General features: G+C 36.5%; 2 protein-coding genes and 1 long non-coding RNA gene across 3 annotated transcripts; 1 reads left to right on the plus strand and 2 right to left on the minus strand.

Moving 5' to 3' along the window:
• The first annotated feature begins 3,026 nt into the window (after positions 1 to 3,026).
• On the plus strand, positions 3,027 to 15,931 carry LOC111993227 (WAT1-related protein At4g19185). The gene is made up of 7 exons (XM_024025085.2): positions 3,027 to 3,450; positions 3,665 to 3,727; positions 4,321 to 4,437; positions 4,566 to 4,851; positions 7,159 to 7,314; positions 15,163 to 15,314; positions 15,565 to 15,931. The coding sequence occupies exons 1-7, from the start codon at positions 3,242 to 3,244 to the stop codon at positions 15,773 to 15,775; spliced, it is 1,194 nt and encodes a 397-aa protein (XP_023880853.1). The 5' UTR covers positions 3,027 to 3,241; the 3' UTR covers positions 15,776 to 15,931.
• Positions 15,932 to 17,346: 1,415 nt separating this feature from the next.
• LOC136064879 (uncharacterized) lies at positions 17,347 to 18,575 on the minus strand. Its single transcript, XR_010626532.1, has 2 exons — positions 17,680 to 18,575; positions 17,347 to 17,551 (listed from the first exon to the last, which is right to left on the minus strand). It is a non-coding gene; the product is annotated as an uncharacterized LOC136064879 (long non-coding RNA).
• Positions 18,576 to 19,072: 497 nt separating this feature from the next.
• Positions 19,073 to 23,369, minus strand: LOC111993058 (uncharacterized). Its single transcript, XM_024024913.2, has one exon. It carries the CDS (start codon positions 23,146 to 23,148, stop codon positions 19,312 to 19,314), a length of 3,837 nt encoding a protein of 1,278 aa, XP_023880681.1. The 5' UTR covers positions 23,149 to 23,369; the 3' UTR covers positions 19,073 to 19,311.
• Positions 23,370 to 23,645: the final 276 nt, after the last annotated feature.

The raw sequence follows: 23,645 nt of genomic DNA on the forward strand, positions 1-23,645 counted from the left end.
AAAATTTATTCCTATATAACCTCACTAACAATAGATAAATTCAAATTGAAAAATTATGTTAAATTTAAAAAAAAAAAAAAAAAAGTCTCACCACATGTGCAGAGCGCGTGTAATGAGACTAGTATATATATTAATAGCCAAAGCTGTGAGAAAATACAATTAAATTCTAAATTGGAGTTTAATTTTGCGCCACGTATCTAATTTTTAAATTTGTATGTCAAGTGAAGTATTAGGTGCAAAAATCATATATTCTAAATTCAATTAGATTATATATATATATATATATTAGTTGCCAAAGCTAAAAGAAAATATATAAAATCTAATTGAATTTAGAATATTTGATTTTTGCACCTAATACTTCAATTAGATTATATATATATATATATATATTAGTAGCCAAAGCTAAAAGAAAATACAATTAAATTCTAAATTGAAGTCTAATTTTGCGCCATGTATCTTATCTAATTTTTAAAATTATGTGTCAAGTGAATTATTAGGTGCAAAAATCAAAGAGTTTAAATTCAATTAGATTCTAAATTGAATTTTAATTTAAGTTCAATTTTGTGCCATGTGTCTCATCTAATTTTTTAATTTTTGTGGCAAGTAAATTATTAGGTGCAAAAACCAAAAAGTCTAGATCCAATTAGATTCTAAATCATGTCTAATTTTGCACCATGTGTCTTGTCTAATTTTAAAATTTTTGTGTCAAATAAATTATTAAGTGCAAAAATCAAAGAGTCTAAATTCAATTAGATTCTAAATTGAATTTTAATTGAAATACAATTTTGTGCCATGTGTCACATCTAATTTTTTAATTTTTGTGGCAGGTGAATTATTAAGTGCAAAAACTAAAAAATCTAGATCCAATTAGATTCTAAATCTCTCTCTCTCACACACACACACACACACACACACACATATATATATTTAATTGTGATTGGTTTTAAATGTACCTGTGCATATACATGGGGTTACACACTAGTTTACACATATATTAATAGGTAAAGTTAAGAAAGAATTTAATTAGATTTCAAATTAGATTCTAATTATTGTCTAATTTTGTGCTACGTGTCCTATCTATATATATATATATATTTAAGTTCTAGGTGAGTTAATATTGTGCAAAAAATAGAGAGTCTAATATTTAAAAAAATAAAAATAAAAAAACTCAATAAAAAAAAGTAAACTCATGTGTATATCCAAAAAATAAAATAAAATAAAGAAGAAAGAAAGATTAAAACTCATATATATATATATATATATATGACTTAAACAATGTATAATTTAAATTCATATATGTGTAATTGTGTTGTTTTTAATTGTACCGTGCATATGCACGCATTATACACTAGTTGAATATAATGGATGTGTTATCTTTTTATGGATTTTATAATATTAAAATATTTCAAGTATAGATAAATTCAATGCAATTATATATCTAATTTTTTATTTTTTTAAGTAAACAACTATGTATTTAATTGGAAACCTAACGTAGTGCTTTAAATTACAAATTGTGGTAGGCCTAAGTGTGACGTAATAGACAAGTTGGAGTGGTGAAATTGTTTTGAATGTCTATTGAGACACTATTTTTTTTTTTTTAGGGAGAGGAGTACGTACGATGTAATATACATTCGAAAAATGGGTGACTAAAAAAAGTGGTTATTATTATTTAAATTTGATTAAATTTGAAAAGATATGATGAAAATGATCAGTTTTATTCAGGTGACGCAAACTTTTTGTCTTTTTGTGAAACAAAAATAATGTAAAGATCAAATAAATAAGTTGATGACTTTTTAAAGTTGTAACTTTTGGTAAGAAAAATAAATAAATAAATAAATGACGACAAGATTTAGGATAAGGAAGAGAGGTAGGCTCATTTGGCTACGAATAAATGGCAACTAGTGGTTGTGTTATGCTTGTCTGCTTGAGGGGGCTTAATTTGGTTTGGATCCAAGTGAGTGACTCATCTTTGTCAAAATATAAAAGATGATAAAACAAAAACAAAAACAAAAAAAAAAAACCTTTATTAGCGGCTTGGCAAAAGAAAAGTCCAAAAAAGAATTTCACTATATCTCAATTGATTTTTTTTTTTTTTTTGGTGTTTTCAAGTTTCAACCGAGATATTATAATTCAAATTAGAAAAAAAAAATCAAAGTATACAAACACTACAAGATTTTATAACATTTTGTTTTGAGTCGGATGTATCTAAAATATTCTGTTTTTATTTTATTTTGATTTATGATAGGTTCAGAGTGATATATAAATTTGTTATAAAAAAAATTGTAGAATTTTGCTATAACAATAAAGAAGTAAAGAATTCAAGAAATTTTCATAAATTATCTCAAAAGTTCAAGGTAACAAGTTATAAAATAATAAATAGTAAAGTTATTAAAAAAAAATGGTAAAGCGATATTAATGGTAGGTCTCAATGTAAACCAATAAATTTTTTTTCCCCCTCTAATATAAGAAAGTAGTGTCCTAACTTTAAGCTTACTATTCTGCTCTATACCCCTGAAAACCCTATTGACCAATAGCTGTAGTCGATGACTTTAGAATTCCAAATTTATAATGTATCATTAAATTTTAAAGAGTGAAACTTTAATATAATGAAGTAAAATCCTAACTCTTGGCCAAAACTACTCCCATTTTCTATCCATGAGACACCTAAAAATCTCACGAATCAATGGTATTTTCGATAGTACTTTAGAATTCCAAATTAAGTAATGATTATCACACAGTTAATGTTGCGCGCACTTGGTATATACTCTTTTGAAATCGTGTTTAAATATTGTTGTGAGAACTACCTTGAAAATTAGCATCATTAACTCAAAATAATTATCTCTCTAAAATAAAAAAGAAACTCAAATTAATTTTTCTTCTCAAAAAGAATTAAAAAAAAAAAAAAAAACTCAAAAGAATTTATGCAAAAGAAAACAAAAGGAATTATTGAGTTGATATTATATGATATCTTGTACCATAAAAAGCACGTTTCCATAACCAGCAAGTACACGGTACACCAACAAAAGGAAATGCTTTCCATTCGTTTCCTTAAAAACCAAGAATGAAAACAAACAACCTTCGACAGTGAAAGAGAGATATGGGAATTTTCTATTGAGTCTCTCTCTCTCTCTCTCTCTCTTCAACTTTCATAAACACAAACACAGATACCCAAAAACCATTGACTTCAATCAAAAGGCAAGGTAAAATCGTCCATAGTAGTCTCTGTCTCTGGAGAAGAGTGATGGCCATGGCGGCAGCAACAGTAGGAGGAGGAGGAGGAGATATATTGAAAGCACACGCAGCCATGGCAATGGTTCAGCTATTCAATGGAGGGTATCATGTGGTAACAAAAGTTGCACTCAATGTTGGGATGAATCAAATCGTTTTCTGTGTCTTCCGTGACCTCCTTGCCCTTGCCATCCTTGCCCCCATCGCCTATGTTCGTGAAAAGTACTCTCTCTCTCTCTCTCTCTCTCTCTCTCTCTTTCTGACTTTTACATATTCAATGAAATTCATAGTATAGATCATAGTATAAAATTACTGATGTTTGATTGTTCAATGAATGATTCCCTGATATTGTTTGTGTTAATTTTAGTTGTATGAATATTGGACACACAAACAAAACACTGCCATCTTTGTGACATTGGTTTTGTGCTGTTTGTAGACGGATTCGACCACCGATGACTAGACGACTCCTCATGTCGTTTTTCTTTCTTGGCTTAACTGGGTATGTTTCCATGTGCTTTAATTTCAGTCTCAGTTGTCTAGGTGTAAATTACTAAAGGTCGGACCCAGTGTACAAAGCTCCCATTTTTAAGAGGTTTGGGAGAGGTGATCGGTAGGCAGCCTTATCCCAATCTTTTTTTGGGAGAGGCTGATTTCCGGAATAAAATTCATGGCCTGTCACTTTTGGTGCAAGCCACCTGCCTGACCACTTGGGTCGTAGATTACTATATCATCTTATTATTGATTGATCAATCTATCTTGTTTTGTTTTACCTTAAATTCAATTACTAAGATTGATCAATCTATCTTGTTTTGTTTTACCTTAAATTCAATTACGATATTTGACATTATCAGTATGGGTCTAAAGAGGTGATTGGTAGGCAATTGTACCACCTAATTTTTTTTTTGGAGAGGCTGATTCCTGGATTTGAACTAGCGACTTGTTGCTTTTGGTGAAAGGCACTTGACATCCCACCAAGGCCCAATCTATTACTTGTAGATTACTATATAAAGTTGTTATTTACTGATTAATCTATCTTGTTTTATTCTTATCAAAAAATTTATTTTGTTTTGTTGCTTCTTTAAATTCAATCAGGATATTTGGCAATCAGCTTTTGTTTCTCATTGGTCTTGGCTACACAAATCCAACTTATGCTGCTGCGACACAGCCTTCAATTCCAGTCTTCACTTTTTTATTGGCTACAATGATGGGGTCAGTTTGATAAATTCTTACTTAACTCTAATTCAGCTCATATTTGTTTTATGCAAATATGCTGAGATGCGTGTTTCATTTCATTGGATTTTACTTGTTCAATGTCATATTTGGACCTGTTCATGCAGCACAGAAAGAGTGAACTTGCTCAGAATTGAAGGTCAGGCCAAGGTTGGAGGTACAATCGTATGTGTTTCCGGTGCCATACTAATGGTTCTATTACGTGGCCCAGCTTTGATTGGAAATCCAGAACTAGAATTTGCAGCACAAAATGAAATAAGTGCCAGGGGTCAGCCAGAGCCTTCTGGATGGTTGATGTCCAGTTTTCTTGAGTATGGGATTGACCATTTTCACCTTGGAGTTTTATGCTTAATAGGAAACTGTATGTGCATGGCTGCATTTCTAGCCATTCAGGTATGGGACCATATATCTTTGTTTTTAACTAATGATTTACAAAGTCATCGATGAAACAAGAAAACACAGATAGCTAAGACGAAAATATTCTTTTCATTTAGATAAGGTTCTCTTCATTTTTTGTCTGCTGAATGCATCATTAATTCGTTTACTTTTAGAAATGTATGGGACGATTAAATATATTCTGCCACATCACTGATGTTAGACTACCAGCCAATCTAGATTGGACAAAATCCCTTTGTATGCCACATTGCCTGGTAGGTCTTAATTCACAATTACTTTCAATTGGAATCCTGATCAATTTTGGGTTAGGATCCTTGTTCATGCAGGACAGCTGGGTAGTTCTTGTAACTAATGGGATGTCGTGCTAGAAAGGTGGTGAGAATAAATAGGGAAAATATAGAAAAGAGGAATAGAAGCTTGGGGTGGCTACTTAGAGGGGGAGAATAACCAGATTTGATTGGAAATCAAATTATGAGAGATTATGAGATGAGAACACTGAGAATTTCAGCAAGGAGAAAGGAAATAACTAGTGAAACTATCAGAAACAAAGGGAGAAAAAGCTGCTGAAAATATCAAGAAAATAGGATAAAATAGAGAAAAATACCATACAGATACTTTTTATCAATACAATTACTCTTATTTATCAAATGAAAATATAGAAAAGACTAGAAAGGAAGAGACAGAGGGGGACAGAGGGGGAGGGGGATTCCAAGTAAACTCAAACAAAGTCAACTTCAATTCATATCATCACCTCCAAAAGAATACTAGTTATACCCTTTTATAGCCAAGATTACTTCCTGAAGAAGTATTCACATAGTCCAATGAAAAACGACTCACAAGTTACTAGGATAGTTCAAAGTATGGCAGCTGACAGTTAGAGACAGCCACACTTCTTCTCTGTAAGTCGCGAACTACTTTTATTCTGAGCAACTTACTCTGCTAATTTACATAAATCTAGAAAACTATTGGTACTAGCTAATAGTTTAGCTAACAAGAATTTCAAGAACCAGCTGTTGGTTGTTCTGTGTGCCCTTGTATGGCTGGTTTGGCTTTGTACATAGCATGCTTTGTCCGGCCATAAAACAGCTGCTGTTTCACTTGGTTTCTAGGCTAGTGACTCGCTACTGGTAAGTCATCTATGTTTTTTATAAAGATGACTATAGAGCACATAGGTGAGCTGCAGTCCTGCAACTAGATTTACACGGCTTTGCAGGTGGTTGCCTTGGCTAGGTGAGCTTGTTTGGCTAATAGTTCTTGAACTTGTTCCACTTTTTCTCCATCACAACCTAGTGATGGTTGTTTATTTATTTATTTATTTATTTTTTCCTGCATTAAATAGAAGTGGGTCTCAGCAAAAGATGCGAGCCTGTTAATTTGAGGAGTGCATGTAACAAACTGTACAGCAACAAATTTAGATGATAAGAAAGACATTAACTGTACTGCATATAACTATGTTATATATGTGTGTGTGTGTGTGTGTATCTATATATATATATTCAAGTCCTGGTTTTGAGAGTATGATGGGATATTGTGTTTCCGTGTGTTGAAGGGCATCACTAAATGGGAATGTTGATAACTTGATATGTTATTGCTACATTGAACCTGGGGAGATCAAGTAGAATTTACTAGGACACACTTCTAGCAATTGAATCCGTATACACACAAATGATATTTCACATATTGCAGTATGATTTTATAATAAGCAATTATGCTGATGTAATTGAGATTGTGGTTTCAAGTATCTGATTTGGAAGTTGATCAAATTCAAGAAATGTAATGTGTTTGTGGGCCCAAGTGGGTTTTTGCTTATAGTCATGATGTTGATTGAAACTGTTATAGCCTAGTACTGCTCTATATGAACCATTCTGTACACTTCTACTCTATCAACGGTCCCTGTGCCCCTTCCTCCCAAAAGAAAAAAAATGTCTCAGTTCTTATCACTCTCCTACACTTGACTCGTAGGTTTTCAGTTAAGTAAAGATTTTCTACATCTCATGAACACCTTCACTTGTGGGAGGCAAATAGGCAATGGACACCAAATGGTGGGAAAAAAGAGGGCTGAAGAGCACCTTTTTTTTGGTGGGTGTGGAGGGGGGCTATAATTTCTCTGATAATAACAAAAAGAAGGATTCATAATAACAGACACACTCTATAAGAAATTTGGGAACTAGCTTTACAATGATTAGATACTTGATGAGTCCATGTATTTCAAGATAAACATTGCTGCTTCAATTCTTAAAACAGTTATATTCTAGTCTTATCTGTTTTTTGGTTACTTTATGTCTGTGTTCAATCTAATTTCAGGCTCCACTTCTAGCAAAGTATCCTGCCAGCCTATCAGTGACAGCATATTCATACCTTTTTGGGGCTCTCTTGATGGTGATGACAGCATTCTTTATGACCAATGAGTCGACAGACTGGAGTTTGACAGAGTCTGAGTTTTTGGCAGTCATTTATGCTGTAAGTTTCTTGCTAGTATCTTGCCTCTGACATTTCTCCATGCCAATTTGTTGCTAGTCTAAGCTATAATTCCATCTGACATCAAAGAATTATTTGGTGGTTTTTTTATCCTCCAAGTCCATGTGTGATGGTGATAATTCTCCATTTTTTTTAAAGAGGGCATTCTCAATTTGTGGAGATTATAGTCAGTTGTGATGGTTCGCCTTCACCAATCATGTAAGATGGAGTGCAGTTTTCTCTAATCTTTTGCTATGTGGCTCTTCATTTCCTGATTTATAGTTTGATTTGATTTAGCTGTGCATTCTATGATGCTGACAGGAAAGAGTTTCAGGAAAAACAAGATTAATTATAAAAGGATTTAAGAAGTGTGGTATAGTTTGGAATTTGGATGTTGGGCCTTCCTAGCACACTTCATAGTTAGGTCTTAGTATTAAGTTTCTAGAAAGTTGTTGGTTCAGTTTTAAAGTTTTATTAGAATAATTGGGCAAATTCTAGATTTTTTTGGAATGGGTTGTCCTTGGGTGAACCAAAGGCCCATGAATCTTATTTTGTATTTTGAGTATTTTCCTTTTTGGTTTTGAAGTTCTTAAATGCTTTATTTTTGTTATTAGTAGTCCTAGTCCTTCTAGGAATAGGTTATGTTGTATTTTTAAGTCATTTACCTTCTTGGTTTTGAAGTTTTTTAATGCTTTTGTTATTAGTGGTCCAACTCATTTTAGGAATAGGTTATTTAGAGTACTAGTCCCTCTAGGAAATGATTTAGCAATAGCCTATATAAAGGCTTTATTGTAGTCGGTAACATTGATAATGAGATCAATTTTAATAACATTCCAACAGGTTATTTTAAATTGACTGTGTGATTACCTTCTCCTATCTAGGTGTGATTTCCTAGTGTTTTATCTTTCTTTATTTTTCATTCTATTCACTGGTCAATACCAAACATTTTAAAGATCCAATCTTTTATTACCTAAACCTTAGGTAAACCCTTAAACATCAAACCCTATTCAAGAACCCTTCAAGATCTCATCCAGAAATCAAATTTTGTTGAATTTTGAAAATTTTTACGTTATCTATAAAATATATATATATATATATATTTTTTTTTTTTAAATCAGGGGGTGGTGGGGGGTGTGGGGGGAGGTTAGCAAAATCATTATTTTACTAATTTTTTTCAACATCTAGTTCTTTCTAAGCACGCCAATGATCTTGAGAAAGGAAGACATGACTATGGGTGGTTCAGTGGCAGCAGTGACTCAGCTGCTCAGACAGAGTTCCCTGGGGAGAATGCCTATGACCATAGACTAGCTCATTCACTGAGGTTAAAGCCTTGTTTTGCAAACTGGCTAAACACAATGGTGGCCGTGACCATGGCTAGTGCCACTTTCTGGTGTGACTTTGTGGACTGCATCATCATTCAAGTGGTGGTTGATTTGTGGATTTAGTGGCTTTTGATTTGGGCGTGGGTAGGGAGAAGATTGGGTTGTGGTAGAGAGAGGAAAAACGAAGAAGGAAAGATTAAAAGAAATTAAGAAAAAACAAATGAAATAGAGTTTAGAATAGAAATTCAGATGTAGATTGTCTAGCTAAAATACAAAATGATGCAGGGAGCACCAAATTGGTGCTCCCTGCATCATAAAATGTAGGTTCTTATTCTATGATTTTCCTATAACTTTGGCTAAACCCATGTGACTGCTCTAAAGTCATATTGTCTGTTACTTTAATTAAAATGTCATTTGTTACTACTTATCCTAGTGGTATTTTAAGTATTCTTTTATCTTTTTTCATTACTTAAACCTGATTAATCTTCCTCATTGGTGTATTAATTGCTCTCTTTTGCACATGAATAAATCATCTTAAGCTACTCCCTCATCTTTTCATTAATAGGAGCCACTCTATCTTTAAACAAATTCCATCATGTCCTATCTTTCCTTGTATACACTTATCCATTTCATTTGCTCATTTATGAACATGCTTCTTTGTAATAGTCCAATATTTAGGACCATATAACATAGCCAGGCTTATGTGAATCTTGTAAAACTTTTGCTTTAACTTAATGGGCATTCTATGACCACACAATACTTTTGTTGCGTTTCTCCATTTTATCCACCTCACTTTCAATCTATGATTCATATCATTTACAATCTATCCATCTGATGATGCAGGAGAATCTAAGCCTAATGAAAAAGGTCCATTATTCCATTGTCTTTTATTTATCTAAGTTAATTTTTTTTATGCCTCAAGTATTATGAAAGATCGTGTGAATAGCATGTGACTTTTTAATGAAGTTGGATGGTTAGGATTTAATTGTTATATGTAAGATGAAGGTTTAGGATTCTAGGGTTACTAAAGGCTCTTATAAATATAATCTTTTGAGTCATAGGTAGTTTTTTCTTATCTATTAATATATAAAAAAATTATTTGAATATTTTTTTAAACTCCTTGAGGCTAGAAATTGATATATGATTGTCCCAAACTACAAAACTTGATTTAATCTTGTTTGTTGCTGAAAATATTCTTAAACTCTTCTTCAACACCATATCTAAGTTCTGACTACATCAAGCGGTATCATTATCAAAGCAAAAGACCCTATATTTAAGCCACAAAATTCACGGGTCAAATGTTGCAACTTTAAGCTATGGTTGGTCTAGGTAGAGATCGTGAGGGTAGAGGAAATAAAGGTAGAAAACAAAGATGGCTAAGATGAGGTGAATGATTGAAGATTTTTCATGAGCTGCAAAAGCGCTTTAGCAATGGAAACCAGCAGGAGTGTGTATGGAGATCTTGAAACCCTTTGTCTTCCCCATATTTAAGTTCTCACCGCATAGGAGCAATAATCAACTTTTATCTAGAGGGTGGGTTTATGTAGTGGTTGGGTTAAATTTGATCCTACATGTAGATTTTATTGAAAAATGTCATGTGGACTAAGTGAAACACTTCCTTGAGTGAAACTTTTGATCTCTATTTTCAAGTCTTAGGATTAAAACTCAATAAAGTCATTTGGTCTTGTGGAATGCTTGACCACAAGCAGAATTTTTCTTTCGTAGAGCTGCAACAGTGATACCAAAGATTCGAAGCTGGTGCCAATTCTTTGCAATTAGGATTCTATTACCAAACCAAATGGATCCACCGGTTCAAATATGAAAATCTGGGTCGTTATATTTGATTTTAATTGGTTAAATTTTGGTATTGGTGTGATTTTATCTGATTAAGATCTGAAGCTGATTAGAATTAAATTAATAATAATAATAAATTATTTATCAAGATATACTTTATGAGCAATAAGCATTTCTGATATAAAAAAAATATTAATTAAATTCATGCATAAAGTAATAGACTTATGGATCCAAATGAAATCCCGATGGTTTGGACTCAAAGCCTACCTAATCCACACTGTCAACCTGAGTCTTATAGGCTGAGCTGGGTTTTATGAACCATGCATGGGCTCCAAGCCTCCAATAAGTTGTATGGACAGCAACTCATGATCGCATTCTTACATAGGATAATCTCATGCTTAGAGGTCGCCCTTTGGCAAATTGGTGTTATATGTGCCGGTGCAGTGGGGAATCTGTGGATCATCTCCATATTCACTGTCATGTGGCGAATTCCTTATGGGTTTTTATGCTTCAGGCTTTTGGTATTCAGTGGGTCTTGCCTAGCTTTGTGGCGGAATTATTATTTTGTTGGAATCATTGGCTTGGAAAACATGATTCAAATATTTGGAATTTAATTCCAGGATGTTTGATGTGGACTGTATGGATGGAGCATAATTTTCGGTCCTTTGAAGATTTTGAGAAGTCTTTGGTTGAGTTAATAGGCCTGTGCCAGAGAAGTCTATTTGATTGGTCTCGGTGCTGGGGTTTTACATAATGTTCTTCTATTGTTCAGTTTTTTTCTTCTCTTAGTTTAGTCTCTTGATTGTTTTCTGTGGTGTTCTGTTTTGTGCTTTGCTGTGTTCATTCTCACGAACACATTGTATGTTTCCTTTTCCATTTTCATCAATAATAATTCTTATATTACCTATAAAAAAAAAAAAAGCCTTCAATAAGTTGTGGAAGAAGCTAGTTGTGAGTTAGGGGTGAGCTTAATGGGGTGGTGAGTAGGGTTCAAAGCCTACGTAATCCACACTGCCAACCCAATTCTTAAAGGCTTAGCTGGGTTTTATGAACCATGCATGGGCTCCAAGCCTCCAATAAGTTGTGGAAGAAGCTAGTTGTGTGGTAGGGGTGAGCTTAATGGGGTGGTGAGTAGGGTTTGAGAAAGGTGGCTGTTTTGGAGTTAAATTTGCTGTGGAGGGTGGCAGTTGTTGGTGGTCTTGAAACTGGGCCATGATAACAGCACCGGAGGAAGAAGAAGATATTAAAATTTTATTTTAAAAAAGTTTTTATTAAAATGCTATGACGTGCACCATTTAAGAAGGGTGTCTAATTTCAAATTAGAAGGACAACAATGGGTTAGTTTGATTTTGACCCAAAGTTTAAGTGGTGTTTTTGTATTTTTCCTAAAACAAAGTGTTCAAACAATAATTTTGACCCTTTAATTATGTTTCAGATTCCAATCTAGTTACTTATGTTAATTTAGTCATTGAAGTTTGAAAACGCTTCAATATTACCTTTGGCTTACTTGACTATCAATGGAACAATAGAAATAGCTGGCGTGACTAACATCATTGTACATCTGTCCGAATAAAATGCTGGTGTGGCACATGTTGATGTAACATGGTGTCAAAATTTGAAAAACACAGGTATGCCAGCATCCTTAGGCCAAAGTAATCCTAGTAAACAACCCCAACAAAAAATTGAGCCTTGTCTGCATGCTTTGGGGTGGGTTCTGCACCACAAAGTTGTAGTCAATGGGGCTTCACAACACTTTTGGGTCCACCACCGTATCATATGCCTTGCTTAGGAATGGTAGTGCTGGTGTATCCGTGCTAGACACTGGTTACAATGACCTTACCTATAAAAATAAAAAATGGTTACGATGACCTGGTTGCCTATCTTCGCTGCTGCTTGAGTGGGATGCATTGCCCTTACAATGTTCTGAAGTACTACAGATTTGGCCAACAACAGCCTTTTGTTTCTTTCCACTCCTGGGTAGTTCTCTTCTTTTTTTTCTTTGTTCATTTTTTTTTTTTTTTTTTTTGTAAATTTTTATTTTCCACTTTCTTCATTTGCCTGGGTTAAAACAATAGATTCAAAACCTTCTTTTTTTCTTGGATGTGGCTTTAGTTGGTTCACATGTGCTTTTGCGTTGTGGATTGGTGCACCATGTGTTGTAGTTTTGTTGGTGATCAAGTTTTCTTGGATTGTGTTCATTGAAAAGCCTAAGCAGGTTTGTGTTTCTTAGAGTGCAATGATTGGAGGATGTGTGGTTAGTGATCACGTGTTTAGAAAAAGGTAGATAATGGGAATTCCACTAGAGAAGTGGAGGTCATTTGAGGATTATTCCGGAGGAGAAGAGGTTTACACTGGAGAAGGAAAAGAGGTGGAGGTGATCAATTTTTATTTTATTTTTTTAAATTTCTTTTCTCCTTCTATCACAATTTTTTCTTTCAGAAAGAGGATGAAATTTTATCATAAACAGTTAGAAAACAAAAGAGAGGAGCTGCCTAAAGGCATCATCAATGACTGGAACTCTCAATTTTACTCCCACCATGACAGAAAGTCTTGAAATCTGACCTCATCTTCATACATCGTGCACTCATTTCTAAACTCAATTTCATGAACTTGAATGATTTCATGAGGATAAAAAACCCCAAATGATTCTCTTAGGCTCCGTTTGGGAGTTCATAGGGGAATGGAATTAAATGAAATAAAACGATCATAAGGGAATGGAATAGAATGTATTTAAGTAAGGGAAAGGAATAGAAAAGAATGGAATGTAATGGAATTCAGTAACTTTAATTGGATGTTTTAAAATAAAGGAATGGAAATGAATGAAATGTAAGTAATTTTGTTTGAGAGCAACATGGAGGAAATGGAATGGAATCATTTTATGACAATATTACTACTAGACCCCTATTTTAAAATAAATGGTTGAATATATAAGGGGTATTTTGGGAGTTTTAATAAAAAAATCATTAAATTTAATTTCATTCCCTCCCATTCCTTCCAATTTTGGGGCGAATGAAAATTTGAGGTTTTAAGGGAATAGAGAGGAATGAGTGTTTCCTCCTACCCATTCCATTCTCTCCCACTTAAACTCCCAAATAAGGGAATGGGCTTTCCATTCCCTCCATTAAAACTCCCAAACAAGGGAAGGGAAGAATATTCTAAAATTATTCTTTTCATTTCGTTCCCTCCTCCCAAACGAGGCCTTAGTCCTAACTCTCATTCAGAATTTGGTACCCAATTTGCCTCTTCATCGCAGATTGATTATGAAGTCAAATGGGTGCTGGTGTGATTTAAGTTCTGGTAGGTGTTGTTGACTTGGATCATATGATACCCATATAGGATTGGATTATATGAGTGTTATGTGAGTGTATGATTTAAGTCACTAGTGACATGTGAGCATATGCTAAGTCCCACGTTGGATGTTTACTAGGTAGATCTTGGCTATATAAACGATTATGAGGAGCTTAATTGTAAATTGACTAGTCCTTTTGAGGTATAGCACATATGTGGTTAGCGGCTCCATAGGTTGTGAGAAATAATATCAGAGTCAACTTGATACCACCACGTGGCTTAGGATCAATGTAGCACAATGTGGCTCCTAACAAGGATTTTTAATAAGTTTATCTTGGCTATATAAGTGATTGATAAGGAGCCCTAAATGTAACTTGATTAATCCTTTTGGAGTATAGCATAGATGTGGCTAGACATTCTTCCTTAGGTCGTGATAGATCATTTTTGGCTTTGAGATGCTGATTTGGCTCAGTTCCTTTAATTTTGATACTTTGCAACATCAACACACATCAAAGTTAGCATTTTGTATGATAGGGTACAATAATGTTGGCCATGTCAACTACTTTTGTTGGGCCACGGGCCATTAATAGTCAAGCAATCCGAAGATTACATTGAAGCATTTTCAAGTCTCTAATGACTAAACTGACACAATTGGTAGTTTAATGACGAAATTGAAATTCAACACAACTCAAGGGTCAAAATAGTAATTTGTTCAGAATAAATTAAGTCTTTTAAATTGTCAGGGTTTAATATACATATTGATGCGTGCACCAGAGCATTGATTTATTGTGATTTTATTTCAGCCTTTTTTTATTTATTTATTTATTTATAGGTATTTCAGCATTTTAGTTATTTCCTAATTTGTATTAGTTGACTCTTTTTGGGATTTTGCAATTATGACATTTACTATGGTTGTATTTGGGAAGCCATTTGAAGGAGGCCACCCAGACATTTTTTAAGGTAGTGCATTTTGGACAAATAAGAATAATTCAGAGATTTTGTTCAACGTTTGTTGATGAATCCAAACACCCATACAGTGGTGAAGCCAACGGATTTATATTTCTTCTCTTATATTCAGCTGTTCACAAATACACACACAAAAGCTATTGGGATGCAGTGAAGCAGGAGCCTACTCTTCCTTAGATTTCAGAATAAGGCACCAAATGCCATGAATTATGGATGCTGACTCTGCTGCATGCATATTTGTAGGGTGGTCACTGTAATCCGCTTGCAAGTAAAGGAATGATAGAAATTTGCCACAAATGTCTTGCATTTGCTTTTTTGGCTATACAAATGACTTTGTTAATAATCTGAGATCTCACATGTGCACACACATATATGTATGTGTATGTATTCCCTTTGTAAACTTTACATTTTTTTTTTTAAATCTATTATTTGAAGGGGGAAAGTATGGCTAAGAACATTATTCTTTTTTTTTTTTTCTCAGGGAACTATTGCATCTGCCCTTAATTATGGACTGCTAACATGGAGCAATAAAATCTTGGGTCCTGCTATGGTTGCTCTCTACAATCCAGTCCAACCTGCAGCTTCCGCCTTCCTGTCAAGAATTTTTCTTGGAAGCCCTATCTATTTGGGGAGGTTTGCTCCAATCACTACCATTAAAATTTGTATTATCATTTGCTCTACCACGGCTGCAGTGTGAAGATGCCTTGATTTACTTAATGAAATCATATTACATTAACCCCCCCTCCCCCAAACTTCCCCCCAAAGAAAAAATTCATTTTGCTGTCAAATGTACTATAATGCTATTGTTCCAATTTTTGTAGCACTAGAACTTGGCATTTTGTCAGAATGATTGCTTACTTGGTGTTTTTACTTGTGGAAACAGTGTTTTAGGGGGATTTTTAATTATAGCTGGTCTTTATTTGGTGACCTGGGCTACTTATAGAGAAAAACAAGCAGCTATGGGGAATATTCCTCATGTTATTCGTCCTGCTGAGCCGCTCATTCACAAGGATTCACCTATTCCCAAGATCCCATTCCAGAGGAGTCTTATTTTCTCAGGGCCTTCTACAGCATTGCCAAAATCTTCAGATTAAGCCAATCTATGATGAGATGTGATGTAGAGCTCTTATAATTTTCTTCTCTTTACTGTAGTCTTTGTTCAGATAAAACAGCGTCATCTTATAAAGTTCTCATAATTCATTCTGTATCTCCTTAAAAAGTTCAAGAAAAAACATGTTCTATGTTTTTTATTTTGACAGGGTTTTATCTTTCAAATTTTCAATTGTGCATATATACGATGGGTCCACGTTTCCCACACCTTGTTAGTATTGATGGGCTTCTCTTGCCAGTTGGACCTGTGCACTGATAGCCATTTGGGCTACTCAGGAAATTGGGGAATCCTCTCAATGATATTGTGGCTATGTAAATTGATCAGGATTAGAGCAACCGCATCAGTTCGTACAAATTTTTTTTTATTTTGCAAGAAAAAAAGTAATTTTTTATTTTACACGCTCACTTTTACAAAATACTTACATCAGTTTATTTATTTTGTCATCTATTTTATTTAAATAATAATATTTTTTAATTTTTTATTATATTAAACAAACCACTATCCACATTGCCCCAGCCACTTTTTTCTTTTTTTGTTGTGAAAAGAAGACAAATGAGAGAGCAACCTGACAGGGAGAGAGAAAAAAAGAATAAAAAAATCATTTGCACATAAACAGTAAACAGTAACCGTACATATATGCGGCGTGGTTGTTTTCATATCAAGCTGTCATTCTTAGTTAGCTTCTCAAATGTACCATTGTACATGAGTACAAACAACAAGTAATGCATGCCCTGGTGGCCTAAAATTGCAACAGTAAGTAACTATAACTATGGAGTCCAACAATAATTTTCAAAAAACAATTCATAATTGTTGATGTAACAAGTTGTAAATAGTAAATGATAAAATTATATCAGTTGTGAGTTTATAGGAATACCGACAAAAGTGTACTAATTTAACTTAACATTATTTAATTTACAGTCTCTTTATCAGTAGGGAGCTTAGAGGAGTAATCTTAGAGGAGTAACCATGGTTTATTTATTTATTTTTTTTTAATTTTTTTTTTGAGTATGTATCTAATAGTTTGAAAAAGAAAAATTAGCTAAGTATAAAATCACATGTTTGAAATCATTTTGGGCTTACAAACGTGAGGACCTTTCTGAAAAAAAAGAGTGAAGTAGAAAGTTAAAAACATAATCAAAATTGTCATCCAACTCCATCTGCTTCAAGCTTTGCATAAGCACAACCAAGAAACTACAAAAATAATTCATATTGTTCTACAAATATTTTTTTATTTAAAAATTTTCAACCTGTGACATTTGCTCATGATAATTGTTCTTTATCATTAGACCAAAACAACAATTAGTTTTTAGTGTATGCGAAAATCAAACTCCAAATTTCTTATTCGACAACAAGAGACTTTACCAGTTAAACAAACCTGATATATATTATGCATATAAACATTTTCAGCAGTTTGAACTGATTTTGGAGCTACCGCAACTGCACTTTGCTATTGATTGCAATAAAGATTCTTCTTTCAAATTGATTAACAATGAAATCAGCACAGGTGAAATATCAATCTCAAGAAAGCAAGCATCTCCAGTAAGGGGCGTAAAATATCTAAGGTTATTTGGCATAATTACTTCTAATATTTTTTCAGGCAACAAAAAATCACCATCCACTAAATCACAAAGTATCTCTACAAATACCATTGCGGTATGAAGCACAAATCCCTCTCCAAAACACTAACATCGACATTTAGAACAATTATGAGACTTAGTTGTTGCAGTTCCACGTCTGTAAACAGAATAGGATTCCACACCTGTGACGCCCAATACAAAAAGAAAGTTAAGACAGCATTCAAGTATTCATAGAAAAATACCAATGACTTTCTTATAGAAATCAGGTCCTCATCTTTAGAAGTGTGCATGGGGATGCAACAAGATTCACCTTTGAAAAAACCATAAACAATGCACCACTGATCATTTGACTATTGATGCTAATGTGACGGATTTTTGGCATGTGATCTAACTTCAAAGAAAATAAAATTGTATTAGACAAGCTCCAACTTTTAGAGAAACCTAACTTCAAGCATCTAACCTTAATAGAAAATCTGGATTCACATCAACAACACCACCAAAGATTATTGACAAATGCAAAAAAACGAAAGATTCAAACAGTTGCCTTTTTCACATTTATCAACAACTAGCGTGTTTGGTCTGCAAAATCATGGGGCCAAATAGACAAGTTATGCTCTTACAAAGACCTCATTCAGGCCAAAGCTTTATATACAAAATTTTCTTTTCCCCCTTCTAGACCCGCCTCCTATAGAGCACCACACAGCTAAAACAATACAGTGATACACCATAAATGACACCACCGTATACCCATCCACTAGAAGCAACAGCATATACAGGCAATCCTTCAAAAGGTCAATCATATGGACTAAGCTTATCAATTTGAACTTCCGTTAACAATTTTACACAAATTCAGTGAAGCATCGACATCAAATTCATGAAATTACTAATTACAATATGTGCTGCTACTTAATTACAATATGCTTGGACTTGCAGTTTGGTAAAGAAAACTATAGATTCAAGAATCTTGACAGTTCAATCAGGACAAAGAAAGGAATTTCTTTCTTTATTATAGTAGCACATAATATACTTTAGCCAAATAAACTTCAGTGGTGCATGAATCACTTCTAATATTAGTTATGCTATGAGAGAGAGTAACAATGACACATATATATAAGAGTAAACAGCATACAAATGATGAAAGCAATTAAAGCATAACTTGTTATAGCAGAATTTTTTATTTTTTATTTATTTTATAGAGCTATAACAGAAATAATGTAAACCTGGCTAACTTTTCTTCCCTTTGTGATGTACAATTTAAAGCATCAGACCAGGTTAACCACAAGGAATCCTAGTCCAATATCCACACAGTTGCACTGTGTATCCAGCCTGTAAAAATGCAGAGAACCCCAAATAGATTTCTAGAAAAGAAACAAGAACCAAAAGGATATATTTGAAACAAAAAGAACTAGAAACTGCAATTAAAATCCAATGCTAACTCCCAATTTATTAATCCAACTCAGACTTAAACAGAAACCATAACCCTAACTCCCAAATGATTAATCTCTCTGTCCCTCTCTCAGCCCTTAACTTTACAAGATCTTTCTATAAGTTCAATGACGTTGCAGTCCTGCAGATTGTTGATACTAGATTCTAATACCCCACACACACACACACACAAAGCAAACAACACCACCACCACCACCACCACTACAGAAAGGAAATCTAAGAGTGAGTATAGAGAAACACACTTCAAACACAAAAAGGAACATGAGAAGTATGAGAATCAATAACAATTAGTTGGAATACTCCTACATACATAACAGATAATTTAAGAAGCAAACAAGGTGGAAGTACCCACAGAGACGTAATAGAGAGTCAATATAGTTTAATTAACAAACTGATTTAAAGAAACTACATCAGCCAAGATAAGTAAATTGCCTATCATGATAACATCAGTCCCCATGTGAAAAATCTGCTCTCTAAGGTACAATGAAGCTGCACTTTAGACAAACATCATTAACTCGGGCCTACTGTATACGTTGTTCTGCTCGTCCTCCAGCGTAGGATAAGCCGCCACAAGCGCATCTTGTGCTCCAATATACAGTGAGTTATAAATCTTCCAGTAGACCTCCCTAACCTTACGGGCAGGATGGAATAGCCCTTGAAGGCAGTAGTTTAGAACAATAGCAGCACCCAAGGCCACCCTCATTCCTTCAATGGCTTCCATGACAGCATTTATCACGTGAGGGGAAGTCTCGAATATGTTTGGCCACACGTAGTTCAGCAAGTGGACTAAAGCATCCTCACAACCCAAACCAGCAACCCCCAAAGCCATGTGCTTGACAGCAGAAGCTGCAGTCTGCCTGTGAACCAAATCCCTATCCATGAGGGCATCCTCAAGTAATGGGGTCACAGCATAGATGTAGTCTTTTCCCATTTCACCAATGTACTCAAACAGAAAAGAGAGGGATTTCAAGACACCATTCTGCACATTAAGCTCTGGTACACGATACTCATTCATCAAGGCTGGCAGCACCGTAAAGGGAGAGCAGGTTTCTGCAACTATGGCAATTGCCACAGTTGTGCACACACGGTTCTGCCGCTCTTGCACCTTGAGATTATTCAACAGGGTAGCCAGGACATCTTGTGGTCCAATGGCTTTGGCAATGTATCCAAAGGTGTTCACTGTGGCTCGCCGAATACCCTTCTTGTGGGCTTTAAGCATCTCAAGAAGCTCGAAGCAAATCCTCATCCACTCCCTCGCCGGAACAAACTCAGCACCACGGTCAGCAATTCGTCCAACAAGGTCAATGCAGTTCTCCTGGACTTTCTCATGCCTATTCTTCAAAATTGGTGTCAATCTAGGAAGCAAATCCTTTATAGGAGGAGTCATCTTTGTCATACCTATAACATTGACAATTGCTTTCAGAGCTCCCAGAATTGACCCCAGAACTTCAGGATATTCTTCCCCCAGATACTCATACAAGACAACACCAAGATGGCCCATCAGTTGTTCCTCTTGGCACTGCTTCATGACAACAGCGATCCTTGAAATGAGATCAGCTGCTTGCTGTCTCACCTTTGCACTCTTGTTATTCAACCGCCATTTAATGGTACCACAAATCTGGGGTAGGTAAGGCTTCACTCTCTGCCCAAGTGCATTCACAACCGCACCAAACCCATTAAGCATCACATTGGCATCATCACTGGTCTGCTCTTGGAAGGCATAAAGGATTCCATCAATAAGGAGCTCCTCTAACCGAGCATCAATATCAGATGCACCCAAGTTTGTAACCACTTTTTCTATGGTTTCCATAACCATTCGTCTGTAAGGTTCACTCTCATCTTTAAGATCCTCAACAATTCTCCCTACTATATCGGCAACACCAGTTTTATTTGCTATCTCCACCGTTGTGTCCACAAGTTGCCTATAGTTTCTCCTATCCAAAGCCATCCTCCTGACCCAGAAATTCCTAAAGAATTCAGGAAGTATATCACTGCGAATGTAATCAGCCTCCACACCCTCTGTACTCACACACTGCTTCACCACCTTCAGAACAATCTTCTTCATTTCTTCATCTGGGGACTGGAACTCACGAATCAGAATGACCATCACCTCCTTAGTATAGTAACTAGCATACAGCGCATCCATGAGCGGAATAATAAAACCAATTGCCTTCAAGAATGCAGCCAACACTTTCCCACGGTGAGACCTGATCCCCTTCCACAAAGGCTTCAACACCGAGTCAAAGCTCTCAATACCATATGGGGCAGCAGCCTCAGCAAGGGCAGCCAAAGACAACGCAGTGATTGTCCTCACCTTCTGATTCTCATCAAGCAAACCATGCTCAATGATTTCCACGAGGGACCTCAGATGAGGAAGCACGGCACAACCAATCAAAATGGCAATCTGCTGAACAATCTTAATCCCAGTGTGCCTAGCTTGCCACGATTTCTTACTTTGACAGACAGCCTTCAAGAAGGGCAAGAGAGCAGGAATCCCAAGAGCAGAAGCAACCACACTGAAAGCTCTTGCAGTGGTGTTCCTAACATATTCATCAATATTATCAATATCCGGGCGCATAGCAGCAATCATAGTAGCCAAACCAGCAGCTTTACTAAGATTAGAAATAATCTCTCTACCCTCGACACGAGCATAGTAATCCTCATCAATTAATAAAGGCTCAATCACAACAAGAATCTTATGAACATAAGGTCGTACCAACTCATCAAGTTTGTAAAGCACTCTGTCAATAACCTTCACCAAAAGATGCCTCTCCTGGTCCTCCAAAGTGGGCTGCATAAGCAATGGCAGAATCCGGTTAAACAACGGGCCAGCCCCAAACTCTCTTGCCTTATCGGTAAGCTGCCTCAAAGCCGTTTTCCTCTGCGGTGGTGTCCCATTCTTAACCTTAAGCAGAAGCTTCATAATCTTCCTCTCTTTCAGCTCGTCAGAAGTCATTTTCTCTTCCTCCTCCTCATTCAACAACGCCCCAAAGTACTGGTAATCCTCAGGCTTCATGAATGGCAACCCACCAGGCGCTTCCTTGGGCACATCAAACTGCTGCCCACGATTCTCCTCCGGAATGGCATACAGAGGAGTCCCCATCGGTGTTGGGGTAGCAAGCAGCTTCCTCGCCGGAGTCCTAATTGGCACATAGGATGCCGGCGGGTCCAAAATCTTATACCCCTCTTGCGGAAACATTGCATCCAACTCCTCATCTGTCAACGGCCTATTCCTGTCCTCAATATCCTTCTCCCACCTCAACAAATTATACTGCTCCGGCGTGATTGCTCCCCGCAAGTTAATTGCCCCGGGAGTCGGGGTTGCCAGATCAAGCCCACCAACGGGAGTAACACCGGGCGTAACTGCAGCCGGCGTAGCCCCGGCCATTGGGGTTGCGCTCCCCATAGTAGCCGGCGTTTCATCCCACCTCGACCTCTGCTTTTTCGGCGTCGGCGTGGCAAGACCCGATAGCTTTGGCGTGGCATCCCAAGTCATACCCGCCGGTGTTGCCCCCGGGGTAACACCGCCTGCTGCCGGTGTTGCATCCGAATCCACCACTCTCCCCGGCGTCGGAGTCTCGTCCCACCTATTCCTCCTCCCCACGGAAGCAGACGGCGTAGCATCGCCTAATCTCCCAGGAGTCGGCGTAGCATCCCACCGCCCGGGAGTGGTATCCGGCAAGTCCCAGTCCGACGTAGACGAAGTCTTGGCCTTCTTAGCAGCAGCACCGGCACCGCCATCGTCCTGCGATTGGTCCCACCGGTTCCTTCTCTTGGGCGCCGCCGCCGCCGCCGCAGCAGAAGAATCCGCGGGCGGCTTTTCGGGGGCGGCTTCCTCTTCCTCTTGCTGCTGCTTCTTCTTCTTAGCAATGAGCTTCAAAGTCTCCTCCTTCTCTCTCTTCAACGCCTCCTCTCTCATGACATCGGCGTAAGTCCTCACCGAAGGGTCCGGAGTCTTCTCGCCGGCGGCGAAAGCGTCGTGTCTCTCCGGCGAGATGACGCGATTCAACCTCCGCTTCCGATAATCGTCCTCGCGGTCGATGATTCGTTGCGGCTTCTTGAAGCCCGAAACGTCGTCACTCTCGTCGGAACCCCTGGGCATCTCTTTGAGGAGGGATTTGGGAGCGGTATAGGAGGCCAATTTGCGAGCGACCTCGTTGTCCATGAGGGAATCGAGGTTGTCCTCGTCCTCGTTGACGGGGATGGATGTGACGTAGGAGTCGCGGTCGTTTCCGCCGTAGAGATCGGTGTCGAAGGTGAGGGAAGTCATGGAGGCTAATTGCTGCTCCATTTTCCTCCGCTCCTCCTGAGTCTTGGCGATCTCTGGATCCATTTCTTTGAACAGAGGTGAAAGCTAGGGCTAAGGGAGAGAATGAAGAAAATTTAGGGTTTTAGAGAGACTGAGGTTATTGTATCTGTGGGGATTTCGAATTGGGTTTTGGATTTGGAAGAAAGAAACCGTACGTAACCCTAGGTCGGTCTAAACTCTAGAGAAGAGAGAGTAGAGATTTTAACAAATCCAAAGCAGTGTGGTGAAAGTGAATATGATATTATTTCCATATTTTTAGCAAATAAAAATCATGTGTGTATCGATCCATTTTTTCTATGAAAAAAAAAAAGATAAATCAATTTTAATGTGTAATATATTATATATGGCCTCATGGGCCAAATTTGCTGACCCGACCCGAACTCGCCCGTTTGACTTGACCCAAATCTTTTTTTTTGTTTGAATTAAATATGGGCCAACTGACAATCTGCTCTTTTTTTGCAGGCCAATCCGGCCGTTTTTTGCAGGCCAACTGGACCTGAACCGCAGGCCTGCCCATTTTT

Source organism: Quercus suber, unplaced genomic scaffold, assembly GCF_002906115.3.
Source record: "Quercus suber isolate HL8 unplaced genomic scaffold, Cork oak 2.0 scaffold_789, whole genome shotgun sequence".
Lineage (NCBI taxonomy): Eukaryota > Viridiplantae > Streptophyta > Magnoliopsida > Fagales > Fagaceae > Quercus > Quercus suber.